Genomic DNA, 20,971 nt, shown 5'->3' with positions numbered 1-20,971 from the left:
AGAAGTCGTACTGCTGTACTCCAGCACAAGAGCTATTGGAGGCTATATATATGTTACAATAAAGCGAAGGTTAACATACCTGCAAAAACCATGTAAGATTTTTGTATTACCTTTGTGAAATTTTATGCCCATTCCAGCTTATCAGTTTGATCTTTCCTGATTCAATGTCTAGGTGAGAATATTTTCCAAGGGCATTTCTTCAGAATATAAAATGGATAATCAGGGTAGAGGCATATGAAAAGTATTGAGGGTGGCTTTACCTGTTCTTCATATGTGCTCCACTTAAGCATGCTTTTACAACACCACATCCATGTACAAACACACATCAAGGGAGATCCAGATGAGTAAGGGGAGAAAGAGTGACACCAAGTATATAAAAAGCTAATACAAATAGAGGGGTGACCTCTCCACATAGTTTTGGTTTTCTTTGTAGCCTTTGTAAGCAATTCCGAGAAAATCTCTAGTGTCATTATTAAAAGCATCATGTATACAAAATAGAGCAGTGACACCAAAGCATTCCTTGAGATACAATGGGGGGACAGCATGAGAGAGAGTTGTAAAAGATAACAGTTATAAGCCTCAAAGAGAATGGATCATTCAAAAAATGCACACAAAAGATAGAAGTAGAGAGGACAAAGAGAACGGCAACAAGATTTTGAAACATACGGGGCCCTTTCCATTTCTCCAAATGCAGATTAAGCATCTTCTGGAGACACAAGATCCTGCACAGATTTGCTAGAGGAACAAACTGAAGTAAAATTTTCTGTGCTATTACACTATGAATAGACTGTGTACTAAATGTATATCGTACATGTCCCCATGTTCTGTTAAATTAACATGCAGATAGCCAAATGCTGTCCTACATTTTAATTGAAAAAAACAGAACTGTGTGAAGAGCTTCTCTGTGTGTCCCACAAGCGCTCACACACACACAGAAATTTAATTTGTAAACAAGGAGCAGTATCATTGTTAGATGCTGGAAAGTTCACAATGGTAATGGGACAAATGGCTTGAACTCATCTACCATTATGAAGAGAGTAGTAAAGCTTTATTTTCCAGTTCCTCATGAAGACATTGGGCATGATTCATCCTACCTAGCACTAGCAAAGGCTGAGAGTGGATGCAACTGCAGTATAAATCTGACCCTACTGCAGACAAAGCAACTGTCAGCCTGGTTGAGATTTCAATTCCGTTACCATAGTCCTTATAGCACACACAGAGCACTGGTGATGCTCTGAGCCTGCAGACTTCTTACACCATGGTTTTCTGGCACATATACTCTTGGATGTTATACCGCACTTACAGTCCTATGAGGCTGGTGTTCTGCTGGCTTAATGACCCCCTGTGTGAAAAGTGTTCAGTGGGTAAGCTGTGGAGGATTGGCTTATGCAATACAAACTAAGGAGCTGTTGCAAATGACTAGCAAAGTCCCTGTTTCTCTTGTCACAGCAGACATTTAAATAAAAAAAAAAAATTCTGTGTTTTGATTGTGGCATCAGTTGAAGAGGTGTTTAAATTGTTATTGAAGTGTTAATTTAAATAGTAAAAAATGCTGAAGTTGATCATCTATTGAGGAGCTTGCATTTGCAGCAACTGGAACTAGAGTAGAATGGTGCTGAGTCTAATGCACACTTTGAAATATCACCCTCTTACAGTAGGGCAACTGTGTGCCAGTTTACTCAGTTGGACTGTCTTCACACTTTAGAAAGAAAAAGACATATTTTAAAAGTCACTGAGATCAACTTCTCACCCAGCAGCTGAGCACAGAGCACGTTGAGTGCAATGTCAGACCCTCAGAGAATAAAATGCTTGGGGAAAGAAGGGAGGGCAAAAAACAAAACAGAACAATCTTTTTCCTCTGGCAGTTCAGATGACACTGGACAAGAACTTTTTGCTCTGTAGCAGTTTCCAAAAGGTTGCTTTCAACAATCTTGCCATCAACTGAATAACCTCAGTCTACTTTGACACCTTTTCCTGGTTCTCCCCTTTTTCCTTTCATAATTTGCTCAGATTTCCCCTGTTTTGCTCTTACTTAATATCTATTCTCAGCTCAGTCTTGCTGCCATTCAAGTTAGTGAAAAAATATTACTATTAGCTTTAGCTGGACAGAATACTATGTTCTTAACATAAATATTTCCTATATTTCCATTGTACGCCTGGAATAACTTCAACAATAAGGTATTCAACAAAAGACCAGGTAAAAAAAAAAAAACAAACCAAACCTGAAGCATCATGCAACATAACAAAAAGCTTTTTTATTTTTTCCTTTGAACACAAGTAAAACATTATGTATCCATAGTCTTTTAGGCATACGACCATAAATAACAGATACATATACACAGACATAAATGCTTCATCATATTCTCTAAAACACTGTTAGAAACAAAAAGGATCAACTGGTACTGCGAACAATTGTATTTCAGTTTAATATTAAACTCCTGTAAGCATTTCACTCCATCATTCCAAATCCCTCAGGGCTAGTATGAACTCAGAAATCCAGCCTCTAACAGACAGTAGCAAATTTAATGAGACTAAAAATGGGGTCAGAGCAGCACATTTCTTAAGATCATGATACTGAGTGCCAAAAAGAGAAAAAGGCAAAAAAAAAAAATTTACAAAGTCATAGCATTGTTCTGCTGCCTTTATAAATTTGCTCATTACAGGTTACAGAACAACTGATTACAAGATCCGCCCACCATCCCCAGGCAGAAGTGAACCAGATTAAGAGAGACCAGACAATTAAACAAGGAAGAAATATTCAGGAAATGTGAACTGATGCAACAAATACTTTATTTAACACAGTATGACATTAGTATTTCTAAAATAAATAACTGAGAAGACAAGTCATAGTAGGATCATTAAAATATCCTCAATGAAGTTATCTATTTTTAAAAATCTGACTGCGGGAAAACACCTCTGAAATAACAAGGTATGGAAAATTAACCATTATTCTCTGCCATAGTGTCGTGGTTTAAAACCAGTCAGACAGCTTGTTCACTCACTTCCCCCCCTTCTTTCCCACCCCCTACTCCCGGAGGGACAGAGAGGAGAATCAAAAAGAATGCAACTCCCACGGGTTGAGATAAGAACAGTTTAGTAACTAAGGTATAACACAAATCACTACTGCTACTACAATAACAATGATAAAGGAAATAACAAGGGAAGAGAATACATCACCTCACCACCAGCTGACCAATAACTCCCCCCCCTAGCCCGACCAAGCACCGACCCATACCTCCTCCAACCCCGCAGTCTACAAGCCCTTCCAGCTAACTCCCAGTTACATCCTGGGCATGACGTGCTGTGGTATGGAATACCTCTTTGGCTAGCTTGGGTCAGGTGTCCTGTCTCTGCTTCCTCCCGGCTTCCCCTCCTCCCTGGCAGAGCATGAGACTCACAAAGTCCTTGGTCAGGGTAAACATCACTTAGCAACAACCAACATATCACCCACACTGTTGCCAGGCTGGAAGCCAAAACGCAGCACTGCACCAGCTACCACAAAGGAGAAACATGACTGCTACTGCTGAACCGAGGACACACAGATACAGTTATAAAGAGTTTAGTGAACTCACTTGCCAGGCAACACCACCATGAAAACAGTGAAAAGATAACATGTAAGGAAAAAGTTTTTGTGAACAGAAACACACTCTTCAAATTTTCTGAGAGCACCTGCTAGGTGATATTCAACATCACCAATCTGCAACAGTGCAATAGCATGATGTATACATCAGGCATAAAAAGACATAGCACATTCAGTGAATCTGCTGTCTTGAGAATTAGGATCCCTTCATTGGGCTGATCTCTTTGAGTTGCATGAAGAGGTAGACCACTTGGTTCTCTTCTTCTTTACTACCTTGTGTGTCACAGACATATCATAGTATTCTGATCCTGTCATGCTCTACTATTTCTTACACTGTACTCATTTTTCCTGTTTAGCCATACAGTTGCTGGGAAAGGTTCATTCTATATACCACTTCCCCACAGTTAATACATAGGGTTTGAAAAGAGTACACTTGCAGTTCAGACTTAGTGTTCTTTGATGGCAGGCAACTCACACAGACAATACAGAAGCCAAGAATGTGGCTTCTTCACCAGCTACCCGCAGCTGAAACAGTGTTATATAACATAACATTACTGCACAACAACTCAGTCAGAGGAGCTATTCAACTGTTATGGTAGGTTTTAGGAGGCCTTTCCTAAGCCTTCGTGGCAAATAAAAAGACATCTAGATACTTTACTTCAGATTATGCCAAAAATTAACTGAAAACTGTTAATGATATAACAGGTGCCAAGTGTAAGTCATTATAATAACAGGCAGGGAATGCTGAAATAGTATTCCGATTTTGAGGACTAAGATTACAATATCATTACTTCACAATTGAAAATTTCTATGAGCTTCTGATATTACAGCAAATATATCCTAAACTTCCAGAAATCCATCTACACTACTAGCAGACTTCACAAAGCAGACAAGTATCAAATTGCAGTAAAAACATTTGGTAGACTAGAAGAAATCAAAATATTTGTGTCAATTAATGCATCGTTCACATTGCTAGATTCACAAACATAAAAGACGACTCCCATGTGCAATATAAAACCTTAAACACAGAAACAGCTAGCAAGACTCTTCTGAAAACAGAGCACAGACATCCAACAGGACTGGTAGAATATTTGTAAACCTGATTAGCTTCTCTTTTGAAATGTGCTACAGAAAAACAAGTAAACAAAACAGACCACAAACAACACTGAATTCTTTGAAAAGGCTTTGCCTAGTACTAGGGAAGATTTGCAGGCAAGCACGAACTATGGAGTCAAAGCCATAAGAAAAATGGTTAGAAAAGCTAACCACAGGGTGTAAAGTCGACAGGATTAGTAATTTGGTTCTACTGCTGTTATTTCAAAGACATTAACCCAAGGGTTCTTTCTGAAAAGGATACCAAGTCCCAGACACAAGATACTCATTGGGCAGATGGGGACTGCTATTTCTGTAATACACAAAAAGAAAAGAGACTTTTCTATAGACTCACACATTTCAAAAATAAGAATTCTGAAAACAGAATATGATAGGCTATACCACCACTAGCTTGACCTCCTTCCATTGCTTTGTGTGTCACATGCTACGAAACATGCTACAAAACATGGTACTGACCTTGACAAGAGGGATTCAGGATGAATGACGGTGCTTGATCTAAGGGGAAATCCTGCCTGACTAATTTGGTGGCCTTCTATGATGGGGCTACGGAACTGAGGGACAGGGGTAGAGCAGTTGATGTCATCTACCTGGACTTGTGTAAAGCATTCGACATTGTCCCACACGACATCCTTGTCTCTAAATTGGAGAGACATCAATTTGATGGATGGACCACTCGGTGGATAAAGAGCTGGCTGCACACAAAGAGCTGTCGTCAATGGCTCAATGTCCAGCTGGAGACCAGTAACGAGTGGCGTCCCTCAGGGATCGGTGTTGGGACCGGTCTTGTTCAACATCTTTGTCAGTGACATGGACAGTGGGATCGAGTGCGCCCTCAGCAAGTTTGCCAATGACACCAAGCTGTGTGGTTCGGTTGATAGGCTGGAGGGAAGGAATGCCATCCAGAGGGAACTTGACACACTTGTGAGGTGGGCTGATGACAATCTCATGAAGTTTAACCATGCCAGGTGCAAGGTCGGAGCAATCCCAGGCACAGCTACAGGTTGGGAGGAGAAGAGATTCAGAGCAGCCCTGCAGAGAAGGACTTGGGGGTGTTGGTTGATGACAAAATGAATATGGGCCGGCAGTGTGCGCTTGCAGCCCAGAAAGCCCCCCCAGAAAGCCAACCATATCCTGGGCTGCATCAAAAGAAGCATGACCCGCAGGTCGAAGGAGGTGATTCTGCCCCTTTACTCTGCTCTTGTGAGACCTCACCTGGAGTATTGTGTGCAGTTCTGGTGTCCTCAACATAAAAAGGACATGGAACTGTTGGAACAAGTCCAGAGAAGGGCCATGAGGATGATCAGGGGACTGGAGCACCTCCCATATGAAGACAGGCTGAGGAAGTTGGGGCTGTTCAGCCTGGAGAAGAGAAGGCTGCGTGGAGACCTCATAGCAGCCTTCCAGTATCTGAAGGGGGCCTATAGGGATGCTGGGGAGGGACTCTTCATTAGAGACTGTAGTGATAGGACAAGGGGTAACGGGTTCAAACTTAAACAGGGGAAGTTTAGATTGGATATAAGAAGGAAATTGTTTCCTGTTAGGGTGGTGAGGCACTGGAATAGGTTGCCCAGGGAGGTTGTGAATGCTCCATCCCTGGCAGTGTTCAAGACCAGGTTTTACAAGGCCTTGGATGATATGATTTACCTTAAGGTGTCCCTGCCCACAGCAGGGGGGTTGGAACTAGATGATCTTAAGGTCCTCTCCAACCCTAACGATTCTATGATTCTATGATCATTTAAAGAAGTTCACAACTAAGAGCAAGTCACAAATAAGAAATTACAGTGTTAATGAGAAAAGATCTAGTGAGACCAGTTGAACAGATTTTTAAAACTCATCAATTTTTTTGCATTTTAGTCACCATAACTTCACAGTTATAATGAACAAATTCAAATTTTCTTTGGGTTAAAAGCCAAAATTCTCTTCTGACTTCTAAAACTGAACATCAAACAGTTTACAGCATAGCTCTGGAAAGTAGTATAATATGTTTCTACAGGATGTTATAGAACTGAACATACAGTGATAAAACTATCATAATGAAAAGGTTCAGAAAAACCTTGCATTCTGGCAGAGGTGCATTATTGTGGAAACTCCTTCCTTTCTTTTGTAGTACTCTCTATTCCTACAGGTTACTGCAAAAAGAGTTTTCTCAAAGGAAAAAGAAAAAAGAACTAAAAAGAAGAAAAAAAAATATTTTCAATTCCCCAGCAAATATTCCATTCTTAAGTGTTTTTTAAAAACTCTGAGAGCCATGTAAGCACACTGAACTTTGAACTCTGGAATTCTACAGCTCTAGCTCTTGTATATCAAATAACACAGTCTTTCTCTGAATGCTTTAAAAGAGATGTAATAAGAGTTCCCAGTATCTTCCAAATAAAAGGGATTTAGGGAAAGCAGGATTCAAACTAGCAAGGAAAGATTTATGTACAGTAAGTAGTCTAAAATACAAACTGAAAATACAGATGTTATTTACTACTTCACACAGAGTGTTTGTCAGACAGGAAGTCAAGTTTACAGATGTAGGTAGGAAAAGCCAGAAATACAAAACAAGTTCTTGCTTGTTAGCAGCAGACACTGTAGGAAACCATGAAATAGAAAGCATTCAGCACTTAGAAGATGTATAAAAAGTGAAACGACAGTCACTGATTAGACGAAGCATTTAAGGCACTTGTACTTTAACACGTTTTATGAACTTAAGCACAGAGTTATGCACACTTACAAATAGATTGCTCATTCTTGAGGAGTCAAAATGTTATAAGAAAAAAGGAAAACAGAGGCACATCTTGTGAAGACAGGCACTAGTAACAAAAGGGGAAACAAATTGTAGAAGCCATGCAGATAAGAAGTACAAAGATTAAAAAAAAAAAACAAAAAAAAAAACAAAGATGGTTAAAAAAAGAATAGAGCAGAATGAGATAAAAGGGAATAACCTTTATTCAGGTTAGTTCACAGAAGTCACATTGCTAGGAACCATTCACTTGAGAGTTTGGGTTGATTTTTGTTGTTGTTGGTTTCGTTTGGGTTATTTGTTTTGTGTTGTTTTGTTGTTTTGGGGTTTTTGTGTTTTTTTGTTTTTTTTTCTTAACACCTCTTCCTTACTAGGAATATTTTTTCAAGTTTGGGGATTTTTGGTTTTGGTTTGTTTTGTTTTTTTTTAATAGAAATTCAATTTCTATTAAAAAAAGTAATCCATTTTAGACTTCCATATTTTTTATCTCATGTGTCCATATCTTCCATAAAGTTCTCCATGTTTGTAAATCCTGATTTGGCAGAGAAACAAGTAAATCTTGTTCTCTGCAATATCAAAATTTTTAGTTTCTTTCTTTTATTTCAAGTCTCAACTTTCAAATTTTGGCAAACATTATGTGTCAAAACATTAATTGATCCCAAACAAATAATTTTTCTTCCAGCTTCATAAAGGTTTTAGCATCATTTCAATCAATACCTCTTTCCCGACTGGACAAGCAGCAAAGCACTTAACAGAATTGTGAAAGAGAACATGATGCCCAGCATTTCATGGATGGAAGTATCCTATAGGTCTAGAGGTAGCCTTAGAAGTTTTGGTTTACTTAAAAACTGAAAGTTATTTTGAACAATTCATAGATTCATAGAATGGTTTGGATTGGAAGGGACCTTGAAGATCATCTAGTTCCAACCCCCCTGACATAGCCAGGGACACCTTCCACTAGACAGGTTGCTCGAAGCCCCCCAGGGATGGGGCAGCCACAGCTTCTCTGGTCAACTTGTTCCAGTGCCTTACCACCCTCACAGTCAAGAACTTTTTCTTAATATCTAGTTTAAATCTCTTTCAGATTAAAGCCATTCCACCATGTCCTATTCCTGTACTCCCTCATAAAAAGTCCTTCCTCTTCTTTCCTCTAGGCTTCTTTTCCTCTTCTCAATGCCCCACCTGTACCTTTGCTTGGGATTGCCCTGACACACATGCAGGACCTCACACTTGGCACTGCTGAAATTCATAAGGTTCACATGAGCCCACCTCTCAGCTTGTCAAGGTCCTTCTGGATATGAATTCATCCAGAATTCCCTGAAGTCTGTAACAAGATGGTATTTCAGTTTATATCATCTGCACAGAAAAAATAAACGGCTTGGGTTCTCTCTCACTACAGATTCTTTAAATCTTTCAGTGTTTTCCTTGGACTTTGAAACCAATCAATATTTTTTTCTCTTTTACTGCAAGTCCTCACTCTATAACCCCACCCCAAATCATTCCCCTTTCTCCCTGGATCTAAGTGGACAAACACATTGTAAATTTCCACATACCAATTTCATGTCTTTACATATAATCAGACAGGAAAATACAGTTGCGGAAAAGTATTTTCTCTCAGAACCAAGAAAAAGTGATCTCAAATTTTTATACCACAAAATTTGGTGGCTCCTCTACTTTAGCTTTCTGTACCTTACACTACTGTTAATTCTAGGGCCATCAATAGGTGTGTTGCTAAGCTTCTGTGTCAGCTATGTAGGTGGCTTCTCACACAGAACTTCTAAAGCCCTGCTCTTGCTGCATGTTAGAGAAGCACAGATTATTACTTTGGGAAAAAGTTTCAAATCTGAACTTTAAGAACATACTGATTTATGTGTATGACACTGGCAAACACCAACTCCCAGGTTTTGTTCTGAGCTTTGGGGGGTTTTTGGTTGGCTGGGGGAGAGGGGAGAGGAGTTTGTGTTTGCTTGATTCGGTTTGCTTTTTTTTCTCTCAGTAATTTCCATCTCTTACATAGTGTGCAGATCACACATAGTTGCTACAGCTTGTACAGCTCTTTTCACCAGAGTGTGCGTACACAGTGAATAGATCTCCATGCAGATATGGAAAAACAGCACTGCAAGAAATAAAAAAAAAGCTTAGGACAAACAAAGTAGGTGGAAAAAAAAAGAACAAAAAACCCAAAAGACATAATGGAATGAAGTCAGATTTCTTAGGAGATGATAGATACTCTAACAGATTCTTATTGACAGAGGGCACATAGATCTTGATTTATATAATGGGACACCTAAGTAGATCCTCTGGAAAATTTACAAGAACACCTGCCTGCAGATACATAGTACATTTGAAAGAGTAATATAAAGCTATAAATACTCATGGCATGACCTCATTCATATTGTTCTTTCATAGGACTCAGATCTTTAGTTCAACAAATAAAGGAAGAAAGTGACAAAAGGAGGAAGGACTGTCTTTTGGTTAAGAACTGGAAGACAGGAAACCTGGATATTATTTTTGCCACTTCCACAGAAATCCCTTATGGCAAACTTTTCCTGCATTGGGGTATCCAGTTGAGGAAGTGAGACTGAGAGATGAAATGTTACAAAAGACTTAACCACAAGTACCTAGATTTGAAAGGCTTGTCTACTTTCTCTGATTCATTCCCTTCACCTGAAGGAGTGACAAAAATTCTCATCTATACCCCAATGATAATGCAAACTTATACCAGAAAACCACAAAATTATAGCACTGAAATCAGGGAAAAGGAACTATAGACACCTCTCTTGGGTTTATCTTCCTGGTCCTCATATTCAAAGTATTGACCTTTCATGAACAATCAAAAAACTCTCAAACATTTAAATAATCAGCACTGCCCTTTTAATGCAAGTTGAAATCATAACCACCAGTATCATCATTGATTTTTGAAGCTCTAAGGATGCCTAGACAATGTATTAAACAGTCCAGCAGCATTGCATTTCTGACGATCAGGAAGAAAAATTCACTCTGCCCCCCTGCCCGCTTCATTTCTGAGAGTACTCCCAAGACATACAGGCCAAATTTCAAGCTCTTTCATCAAGAGTAAGGTTTTGTGCTTGGTTTTTTGTTTAGTTGCTTGGTTTTCTTTGCTTGATTTGTTTTTGCTTAGGTTTTGGTTGTTGGTTTGTTTGTTTTTTTTTGGGGGGGGGGGTTGGTGTGTTGTTTTTTTTTGATTGTGGCAGTTGTGGTACTTTTTTACTTAATTTCCATAGAAACCTTTATTCCTCTTTAGAAAATGTCTCATCATACTGTATTTCTCACAATTGCCACACTGAATTTAACATGTAATCCAAGAAGCAAAAAACTGTGTCCTATTTCACTTTGTTATAAGCACTTTTTATTTAGCTGAATAACTTCAGATTCAGCACCCCAAATGCTGAGTTTACAATCCAATCTAGAAAGTACAAGAAACCATGACTACAGTGAAAATCAACTGTGCAAATTACAATTTCATCTTAAAGAAAACAAAAAAGCCAAATAACTTTTATTATACAAGAGGAGGGGCAGGGACAGAAGAGAAACACAGCTTCTACATTGGCTTTACATCTGGAAAAATTCACCAGAAACATGGAAAAACAATACTAATAGAAAGATGTGAAGAAAGGGTCACAACATTTTTCAGAAGCTGTACTGAAATAGCTGTACTGCAGAATGTGGATATATATGCATACCTAAGGAAAATATACACACTACACATGCTATAGCGAACTGGCCATCACTGATGGCAACATTATCTTTCATGGTCCTGCAAAGTGCTCTACACAGGACTACTGACATTTTCTGGAGAGTAACTAGATCAATTTGTTTCAGAAAACTGATTTCCAAATGTTTTCTCTCCTGAGACACAAAACTATCACTGATTGTAAGTTCTTAACTCTTTGAAACAGGAAAATAAAGTTCCTATAACAGTAATTTGGTTGGATTTCTTTTCGCCTCCACCAGATACTGTGCAGTTTTAAATACTGTATCCATAGCAATCTAGTTGCCCATTAGAGAAATTAGGTCTCTCAGTACATTAGAAAACCACTAGAATAGTGACTCAGTACTCTAGAGGCTCTCCAATACAAGCTGTGAATTCCCACAAAATCTGGGCATGAAGAAGAGCATAAACAACAACTCATGCAGCAGAGAGATTTGGCTTAAGGCCTCAGTTCTAATTTCCTTATACAGACAGGATAACTGTTGACTAGAACTGCTGTGGAAACACTTGGAATCAGTTTGTGTACATATGGTACACTTTTCATTTGGAGACAGGTATTCTTTGGGGATATGTCTACTTCTGAAACAATCTAACCTAAACATGAAACAAGACATGGTTGTGATGCTGCACAGGACTAGAATCAGTTGGATTGGTGTTAACTTTTCCCTGTGACAGAACACAACAGTACATGCCTTCAAGTCCCTCTCACAAAAAGGAAGAGCATGAACTGTAATTCTGGGACAGACATACATTCTAGGCTTGGTTGCAGGATCAATGAAAATATATAATACTTGCATCTTGTATTTTGAAACTTGACATGACCCTTTTAAATTCCCTATAGGAACCATATCACACCTTTATGTAATCCAGAGAAACTTAATCTCACATAAATCCCATTTCTTTGAAAGTGCTGTTATGTTGAGTGTTAAAAAGAATAATCAAGAGAAGCATTTCGTACAGTTCCTGGATTTTATTGATCTAGTCCACACTATGTCCTTTCTGAAAAAATCAGGGTAAAACCACATTTCCACATTTTCAGTTCCAGCCTTCCCTGTGCCTTCACACCCGTGACCACTGACAAATTCAGTCTGCACATTCTGTTGCATGGGCTTTCTCTGAAACAGCCCTCATCAAAAGGCAAAAGGATTCTCTTTCAAAACACATGTAGAAAATAAGAAGTTTATATTTTCTTGGGGGTGGGGAACTGTATTTCTTTATTTTTAAATTTTACCATATAGAATTGCCCTGATGAGCCAACCTGTTTGCCAGAATATAGTGCTTACTACATAGCACTTCTCCAGATCACTTCTTGTGCTAAGATACATCATAGTGCAGAGTGGATGTAAGGTGAAATGGTTTTGTTCACGTAGTATGGCAGAGTTCTGCTTCCCTGAATGTAGGAGAACTGACCTGAAGGCAGTTTTCTTTTCCAGAAATCTCTAGCTTACATAATACAGTGCTTTCAGTTCTGTGCTGCTAACTTTAAGAGCTGCATACTACTGCACATTTCCAGTCTGCAGCTGACTTCCCCATTTTTTGTATTGGCACACAAAACTGGCCACCTTCAACCCTTGCCATTGACAGGACCTACTGCCTTTAGTTCTGTTTGCAGCTAGTTTTCTACTACAGTAAGAGACTTCACTGGCCCTTTTGCCAACCTATATTCTTGGTATAGCAGTTGGCTTTAACAGTTTCTTTGACTTTTTACCCAGGATTCAGCTTCTGGAACCCAGTAGAAGCAAGCAGTTAACCTGGATGTCTGGCACTTTATCTGACTATTGGATTAGCCTGAGCATTTCCACGGTAAAGTCATTAGTCTTTCTTCTCCATTATGTGCATCTGAAGTAATATTCCATAGCTCCATCCCATGAACAAAAATTAAACTCATAAGTATAATAGAACACCTCATTACTGTTTATTCTAGTCCACTCCATGCTTGGCTGTTCAGGACTTCTAGGACTCACTTATTTCCAAAGCAAGTTTTGGCTAGAATTTAATGAACACTACCAGTTACAGTTATAGCTAGATCCTAATAAACAGTACCTTGGCACCTGGGATCCCAAAACTATGTTCCTCCACATAGCATTTCTTCCAGAAGGCAATACACTCATGCAGTCTTACTTTGACTGTGAGCTTAATGGCATTACCAAAGTATCTGCTAGAAGACTTGGGTAGGAAAAGGTGGAGAAATATAAAATACCTGATGAAGAAAAGCATCTCATTTTGAGACTGCATGTCAGCAGCCAGTTAATTACAATAAAATATTACAACCTGACCTGGGAAAAGACTAGAAGAAAGACTGAAATTTAAATCCTTTTTATTTCTGCATTCAGTAGCCATACACCCCCCCCCACAAAAAAAAAAAAAAAAAAAAAACCAAAACAAACAACCCATAAGCAAGCAAAAATAAAATAAATTGAAAAAAAAAAGCCCAACCAAAAAAAACCGACACAACACAAAACCAGTTGTTCCACACATGAAGTCTGTAGTTCTATGAGAATGCAAAAGGTTATTGAATTATTTTTTTCTTTTCATGGAATGTCCATTTTGCTAGAGTGAAAATATACTCTGCAGATACAGCTACTAGATGCCAACCAACAGCCAGATTTTTAAAAACAGTTGATTAGTAGAATCAACAATGTCTCTGGTCCCACCAGGGCACCAGAGACTGGAGAGATTATACTATAAACATCATATCACATACCATATTGTATACCTGAACCTGAAGAAAGTCATCCAGGTTAAAGAAATTTTTATTTATAGTGTTCAGCAGTTTTCACAGAGTACAGTAAGTTCCAGTGATTTCCATCATGACAGAGAACTGATCCAGTAAATAGAACCACATCTCTACTGCAAACATCCATTTAAAATGATGGCTGCATATTCACTGTCACAACTTACCAGACTTCAGGTATGCAAATTTGCAAATGCCTAGAGAAATGCATTCCAGATTTCCACATTAAAAGTGAGGTTTTAAGCATATTTCGATCCTCAAAGGAAAGTGCAGCTGCAGCCTTAGAGACATTTAAGCGCTCGAGCCTGGATGACAGAGTGCACCACTTACCGCTGAACTGGTAATGGAAGGGAATCTAAGTGGTCCTCAGCCTTAAATGCCATATTTATCCTGTTCTTACATGCACTTCTCCATAGGCTGGAATCTAGAAAGAAAGCAAACACTTGTTTAGTAAACATAGGGAAACTCAGGCCTCTTCAGTCCAGGGTGGCATGGCATTCTCCTACTGATCTGTGGAGCTCATTATAAACAATTCAAAAGCCTCTCCCTCAGGCTACCACACAATTCCAACAGATAACAAAGGCCATTAAGAACATAAGCAACACAGGGTCCACATATTCCTGAACTTCCTGGACTACTGCACAGATCATAGCCATCTGGGCTGAACATTTCTAAGTTATTATTTAGCATCATTTATTTTGAATTAACTTGAACTATTAGCATGATTGTAATTCTTCAGATTATTGTGATAGAGACTGCAAGAGAAAGCAAGTGTATGCTCATGTGAATTCAGGATCATTTAGTACTACATATAGAGAAAGGCCCTTGATGTCTAAGTCACTGAAGTATGGGGTCCTTCCACGTTAAACAAGTTTGTTTTTTTCTATCAGTTTGAAAAGCTCTATACATCTCTCCTCCATGTTTTTCCTTTCTACCTGGTAACTAAGAGACACATCCAAACACTATTGTCGGAGAAAGAGGCAAGAAAGGAGGAAGAAGCTCCTCATTTTCACGCACACATAAAAAGTGCCATCTCTCTCCCTCTACTTTTAATTTGTCTGTCTTACATTAGGGCCTTACTTACTATAGGTCAATGTATATTCTCAACACAAGCCAGAGAGGATTTATTCTACTGAGAAAGGTGAAGTCATTCCCACTCACCTACCTGGCCAGAGGAAAACTAATGTAATAATAGAATATATTTGAAGGAAAAAGATTAATCCATGACTCAAGAAGAACTAAGAGATGAATGAATGAATTTGGAGAAAGAGACAGGAAGAGTGGGAAAAATTCTGTTTTCGCAGATCCAGAGAAAAACCCAAGATCAATGGCTCTCACTCTTGAAGAAAATACTTTACACAGGAAATTGATGCTGTTCGTGTCACCAGCAAGGCAGAATTTTTTGATGTAGCCACTACTGAAATTCTGTCATTTGGTTATTGTCTACATTCTGCAAGCTGAGTCAGCCAACATTTAAGATATTTGCCACCCTAAATTGTTCCTAATTGACACAAGCTGGTCCTCAGTGTCTCTCCCAGCAAACTGATCTCGTTGTTAATGTATGTTCTTGTCCTTTCTCCCTGCCCCGATCTCACAAACTGTCCTGAGTACATTAAAGTATTACAACCAAAGTTATGCATTCACATGCTCTGTCCACTGACACTTGCTTACTTCTGCACTGGTGTTACCCTGAATCATCTTAGTCCATGCATCTTGTGAAGCAGTATATTGAAATCTGTGAGAAGAATCTGTTTAGATAAGAAAGGTGGTGTGTTACTGAATTCTCTGATTTAACAAGATGGCAGATATTTGATAGATTTTGCCTGAAAATTCATATGCCCAAGTATGAAGGTATTAGGATGTATCCTTCTGCTCCCATGACACATCAAGATCAGAAAAGCAAACTTACTGTTCTGATGCTTTTTTGAAAACATTATCATGTGATGTGGAGATTTCATTAACAACTGGAATAAACAGGCTATCTCCATTTATTTTTACTATTAGATTTTTTTTGTCTTTATAAAAAATGCTTAAGATGGGCTACTTCCAATAATTATCATGATTACCACTGTCTTCATTTGGAGAAGATACCATTAATCAAAGATAAACACATCTGCATAAAATCTTAACCTCCAAGATGAAGTTTCCTCTCTTAAATCCTAGTGTGTAAAGGACTGAGTAAACAGTCTTTCAGCCTGCAGAAGTACAGACTTCATTGACACTAGCTATCTTTTTCTGCTCAGCATCAGGCACAGGATTTACCTTTTTATGCTACCAACACAAAATCAACATCTTCCCTCTGGCAAGCTCAAGCTACTTCACTATTAGCTCAGTTTACTAACAACTTCTATTCATACAAATCAAAACATCTGCTTGTACTCCATTACTTGTGACCAATGACAATGTACACAGACATAAATTATATTATTGCATGTCATTGTTCCCCATAAATTAGAAACCTGACAAAAATGCAGTTTTTTATACACTGCCTTCCCACAAAACACACATTTATATTATGGCCAAGAGCCTTTAAAACAAGATCAACTCCTACTTAGAGTCACTTATGCTCCAGGAACAATAACAAAATGCTGCACCAGTATCTTAACCAAACAGCTTACACCACAATTAGATATTAGCTCAAATATTTAAGCCCATGGTTACTGTTGACAACATGATGAAATGCTCTTCCCAAGCACCTGGAAGTCTGCCAAGAGACAGAAAAGTGCCACACTAGCCCACCTAAACCCGTGACTACAAAGGAGGTTGGAGAAGACCCAGTGACTGATATGGTAACAAGCTTCTGGTCATGTTCAGAATGGCTCCTGCATATGCTGGGAAATCATGGTGCTCAAGTGTGCAGACAGTGTTCAGTTTTCAGTGTTCTCATTCACCTTTCCCAGTAAGAAAAAGGCAACTGTATTTCCTAGTAAAGATCCTGACAGGACCGATGAACCCTTCTGTTTACTTAACTTTGCTTTTTATTTTATTAAAGGTCACAACACAGTGTTGAGTTCTAGACAACATTCCTAAAAGGAAGGTCTCCTAATATAACTGACTATTTAGGTTATTTCCTAAGCACCACCTCAAACCAAACAAAAAAGCTTTCAGAGTATCAAATATTTTGTCTTCCACAAAAACAAACAAACAAACAAGAAACCCAAACCAGAACAGGTTGTATGCACTCAAGGTTACAAGATTGAGACATGTCTTAACCTTTTCCAGTAGCTGCTTCCTCACAGATGGTGGAAACAGCGTGACTGCAAGCAGAGCCACAGATCTGAAACAGTGCCTGAAGTCAGACACCTTGCTCCTAATGACCATTTGAAAGATGCTCCTCGGACTTAATTGCATAAAAACTTATATATACTCTTTGTTATATGCTACACACATATATACATGCGCTCACATTTATGAAGTGTATACATACTAATAGCCGATGTCAGCAAAGTTGTCCCGGAGAAGTTCATGGTTATTTCCTCTGGCTTCAGTAGCCACTGATCAAGGTACACAGCTGATCAGAGATGCTGTCCAGGTAAACTTGTACAAAAAAATAATGCTATTTGTAGTTCACAATATTGGTCATTTTGGTACAAGCCTTGGTGACACTTAAGCTGAAAAAAGTCACTCTTGGACTATTATAAGGGTTTTTTTTAATATCTTACATAGAATTTTACATAAATTTTTGCACATAGACTTGTACTGAAATTATAGATAATGACTTATAATTGGTTTAACTCTTTTCATAGACAACCAGTGTGTGTATGTGGAATTAGAGATATTCAAGGCAATCCCAGGCACAGCTACACAGCTACAGGTTGGGCAAAGAAGAGATTCAGAGCAGCCCTGTGGAGAAGGACTCGGGGGTGTTGGTCGATGAGAAAATGAACATGAGCAGGCAGTGTGAGCTCACAGCCCAGAAAGCCAACTGTAACCTGGGCTGCATCAAAAGAAGCATGACCAGCAGGTCGAAGGAGGTGATTCTGCCCCTTGGTTCTTGTGAGACCTCACCTGGAGTATTGTGTGCAGTTTTGGTGTCCTCAACATAAAAAGGACATAGAACTGTTGGAATAAGTCCAGAGAAGGGCCACGAGGATGATCAGGGGACTGGAGCACCTCCCATACAAAGATAGGCTGAGAAAGTTGTGGCTGTTCAGCCTGGAGAAGAGAAGGCTGCGTGGAGACCTCATAGCAGCCTTCCAGTATCTGAAGGGGGCCTATAGGGATGCTGGAGAGGGACTCTTCATTAGGGGCTGTAGTGATAGGACAAGAGGTAACGGGTTCAAACTTAAACAGGGGAAGTTTAGATTGGATAGCCTTTGATAATTAATAATCACCAGAATGAGAAGAACATGTTACCTATAAATAATATGGTTAACCTGAGAATAAGAAGTCATTAGCTAAAAGTCATTTCAGACTAGATATCACCTGATTAATATGAACAGCTCCTGCCTGTAGCACAGGACAATCTCTGTTCAGCCAAACAGTGCCTGTCCTTATTTTATAATTCTGGGAGTCTGGGAATTGTTAGTTATTATCCTCCTGGTACACAGAATAACTGATAATGGAATATTACAAATCAAATTAAGAGCAAAATTCTGACAGCTTTTATGTGACAGGTCAGAAAGTAAATACATACACTCTGTCCTTCAGCAACACATCTGGTCCATCAGAAGTTTTTCACACTAACCATTTCAGGACTCAAGATCCCATTGCTGTTTCGCATTATAACAGGCTTATACAGGCATGAATTAATTACAGTAGTAAAAGCCAACTCAGAATTAAGATGGGTGTCACAAACCTAAGCAGATATAAAACCAGGAGTAAGAAATAATGAAGAGTTCTTAAAATGATGCATTCAAATGGGTTGTATTAGCATGGGATCACATACACAGATGTATGTACCACATTCCTAGAATGCAAAATTAAAACTAGATGAGAAAGAGGTGGGAACAGGCACTACCTGCATAATTCATTTTTGGTAGCTGCTGTTGCAGAACCAATAATCTAAAGGAAGCACTGCTGAGTAGTTCATGCCTTACACTTCAATTGCAAGCTGAATCCATTTTCACTTATACAGGGTTTTATTTTTAATGCATATTTCTTCCTATTTTTTCTCTCTATTTTCTGAAGTGAGAGGAGCTCATTTTAAACAAGTCTATCTTTGACAATATCCCTTTTTATATATCACAGAATGACAAAACGGTTTGGTTTGGAAGGGACCTTAAAAATCATCTAGTTCCAACCCCCTGCCATAGGCAGGAACATGTTCCACTAGACCGGGTTGCTTAAAACTCATACAACCTGGCCTTGAAAATATACATATATATAAATATATATATATGTGTCTGTACTATATTACATAATATAAATACACATGTCATTTTAAAATATACATTCATGCAAACTGAAGTCTGTACTACTTTGGTATCCTTTTTTTCTCATCTTTGCCATGCTGTACACAGCTATATCTTAGAAACATACAGGGGAGATGGAAGAGAAGCAAATAAAAACCTGTCTCAGTTCAAATAGATCATCCTGAGACATAGAGATAAAAAACATTACTTTGTAAATATTAAGACAGAACAAGTGCAACATTTCTAACTGCAAATACTGGGTGGGAAGAGGGGAGGAAAAAAATATAAAAAAAATAAGAAAGATAGCTGAAGCCAGTCCTATTCATATGCATACAGAGTTTGATTCCTTCATTTACTTTATGGTTTTGGAGCCTTCAGAACATTCTCCTTGAATGTATACAATTTTTAATTTATAATAACCACAATGCAAAACACTGCTTTTAAAGCAAAGGATGTTGGATAGCTCATTCAATTTCTTTGTTTTAGCAAGTGGATCATATGCAAACACACTAAGTAGAATATCTGCAATGCAAGCAGAAGATCTAATTGAACTGGGACAGGAAGCATAGACCCTGTTACCCAGGTAATCCAGTTTTCTCCATGACACAGATCAGGAATGTCATCATATGCATTACAGTTAGTCCTTTTGCTAAGGCATGGGTTTTCTTACAATGTATCTCTAGCAAGCTTTCCCATTTAGGTATAAATTTCTAGAAAGATAGCATTTACATTATCACAAACTACAGTATGAAAATATTTAAACAGGTAATAGAGAAGGGCATTACAGATTTTAATCTTTCTCCCCTTCCCCCTTAAAATTATTTTTGTCAAAAAGCCACTGGACTCAACACTTAGTTGACATCTTTTTTAAAAACAAAAATCTTATCAATGAAAGTCTTTAAAATCTCCCCATCTGGAGGTGGCACACCAATTTAAATAGATGGCAGTATTATGGAAGCTAACTGATTAGTGGCCACATTTCTAGCAATTAGCATTTTAGAGGCAGTTTCACTGGAAAAGAATTTGCTTTTGAGGTTCAGGAACTGAATAATAGGTGGCAAGTTGGTGCACTCCAGAGCTATATTTTATCTTTTATGTGATACAGAATAATCACCATATAAAAATGTTTATTGGTGCTCAGAGCAGCATTAACGCAGCTTGCTACCCTGAAATGCTGAGAAGTACAGTTCCCTGTATTTACACTTCCCTTGGTTTCTGACAGGCTGCATAGTGCTTTCCCTCTCCCTTCTTAAAATAAACCAAGCAGCAAATTTAATGTCGCCTGCACCAACATAAATCTCAATTCAAATGCTCACAGTAGGGGCATCCCTGTTCCTGGTCACGACCTCTTGGTTCCAGAGGTGTTTCTGAAGAGAAACAGACAGGCTTTAGCTGTTTGATTTGCGTACTGGCTCTCTTCAATATGATCGCTCTCAGCCATGGCGGCACCTGCATCAACAACCCCTACGTGGTACAAGGGTTTTCCTCTTCGAGACACTCAGCAGCTGTCAGACCAAAAAACAAGTCCCTCCCCTCTCTACTGTGTATTAGGTTTTGTTTATTTTTCTCCGCACCAACTAGATATAAGGCAGCAGCAGGGCACACACCAGCTGCAGGTTCGTTACCTCACAGGTGTGGCTCTGAGGGCCTGCCCACCACATGTGAGGGAACCCCCAGCTGCTGCCACCGGTTGGAACTGGTTCCAGACAGCCCTGAGGTAAGCCCAGCCAAA

General features: G+C 38.8%; 1 protein-coding gene across 1 annotated transcript in view; it reads right to left on the bottom strand.

Annotated features, from left to right (window-relative positions):
* Nucleotides 1-20,680, bottom strand: part of INSC (INSC spindle orientation adaptor protein) — a 104,822-nt gene extending 84,142 nt beyond the window's left edge. The window contains exons 1-2 of the mRNA XM_061464239.1: nt 20,623-20,680; nt 14,216-14,309 (exon numbers count right to left, since the gene is read on the bottom strand). Coding sequence (XP_061320223.1) covers nt 14,216-14,309; nt 20,623-20,680 — 152 coding nt within the window. The remainder of the gene's footprint in view (nt 1-14,215; nt 14,310-20,622) is intronic.
* Between the last annotated feature and the right edge of the window lie 291 nt (nt 20,681-20,971).

The sequence above is a fragment of the Pezoporus flaviventris genome, unplaced genomic scaffold (assembly GCF_033815535.1).
Source record: "Pezoporus flaviventris isolate CSIRO_AGI_PZ_B2104156 unplaced genomic scaffold, CSIRO_AGI_Pfla_v1 ptg000036l, whole genome shotgun sequence".
In the NCBI taxonomy this organism is placed as follows: domain Eukaryota; kingdom Metazoa; phylum Chordata; class Aves; order Psittaciformes; family Psittacidae; genus Pezoporus; species Pezoporus flaviventris.
This window is presented reverse-complemented; position numbering and strand designations above follow the sequence as displayed.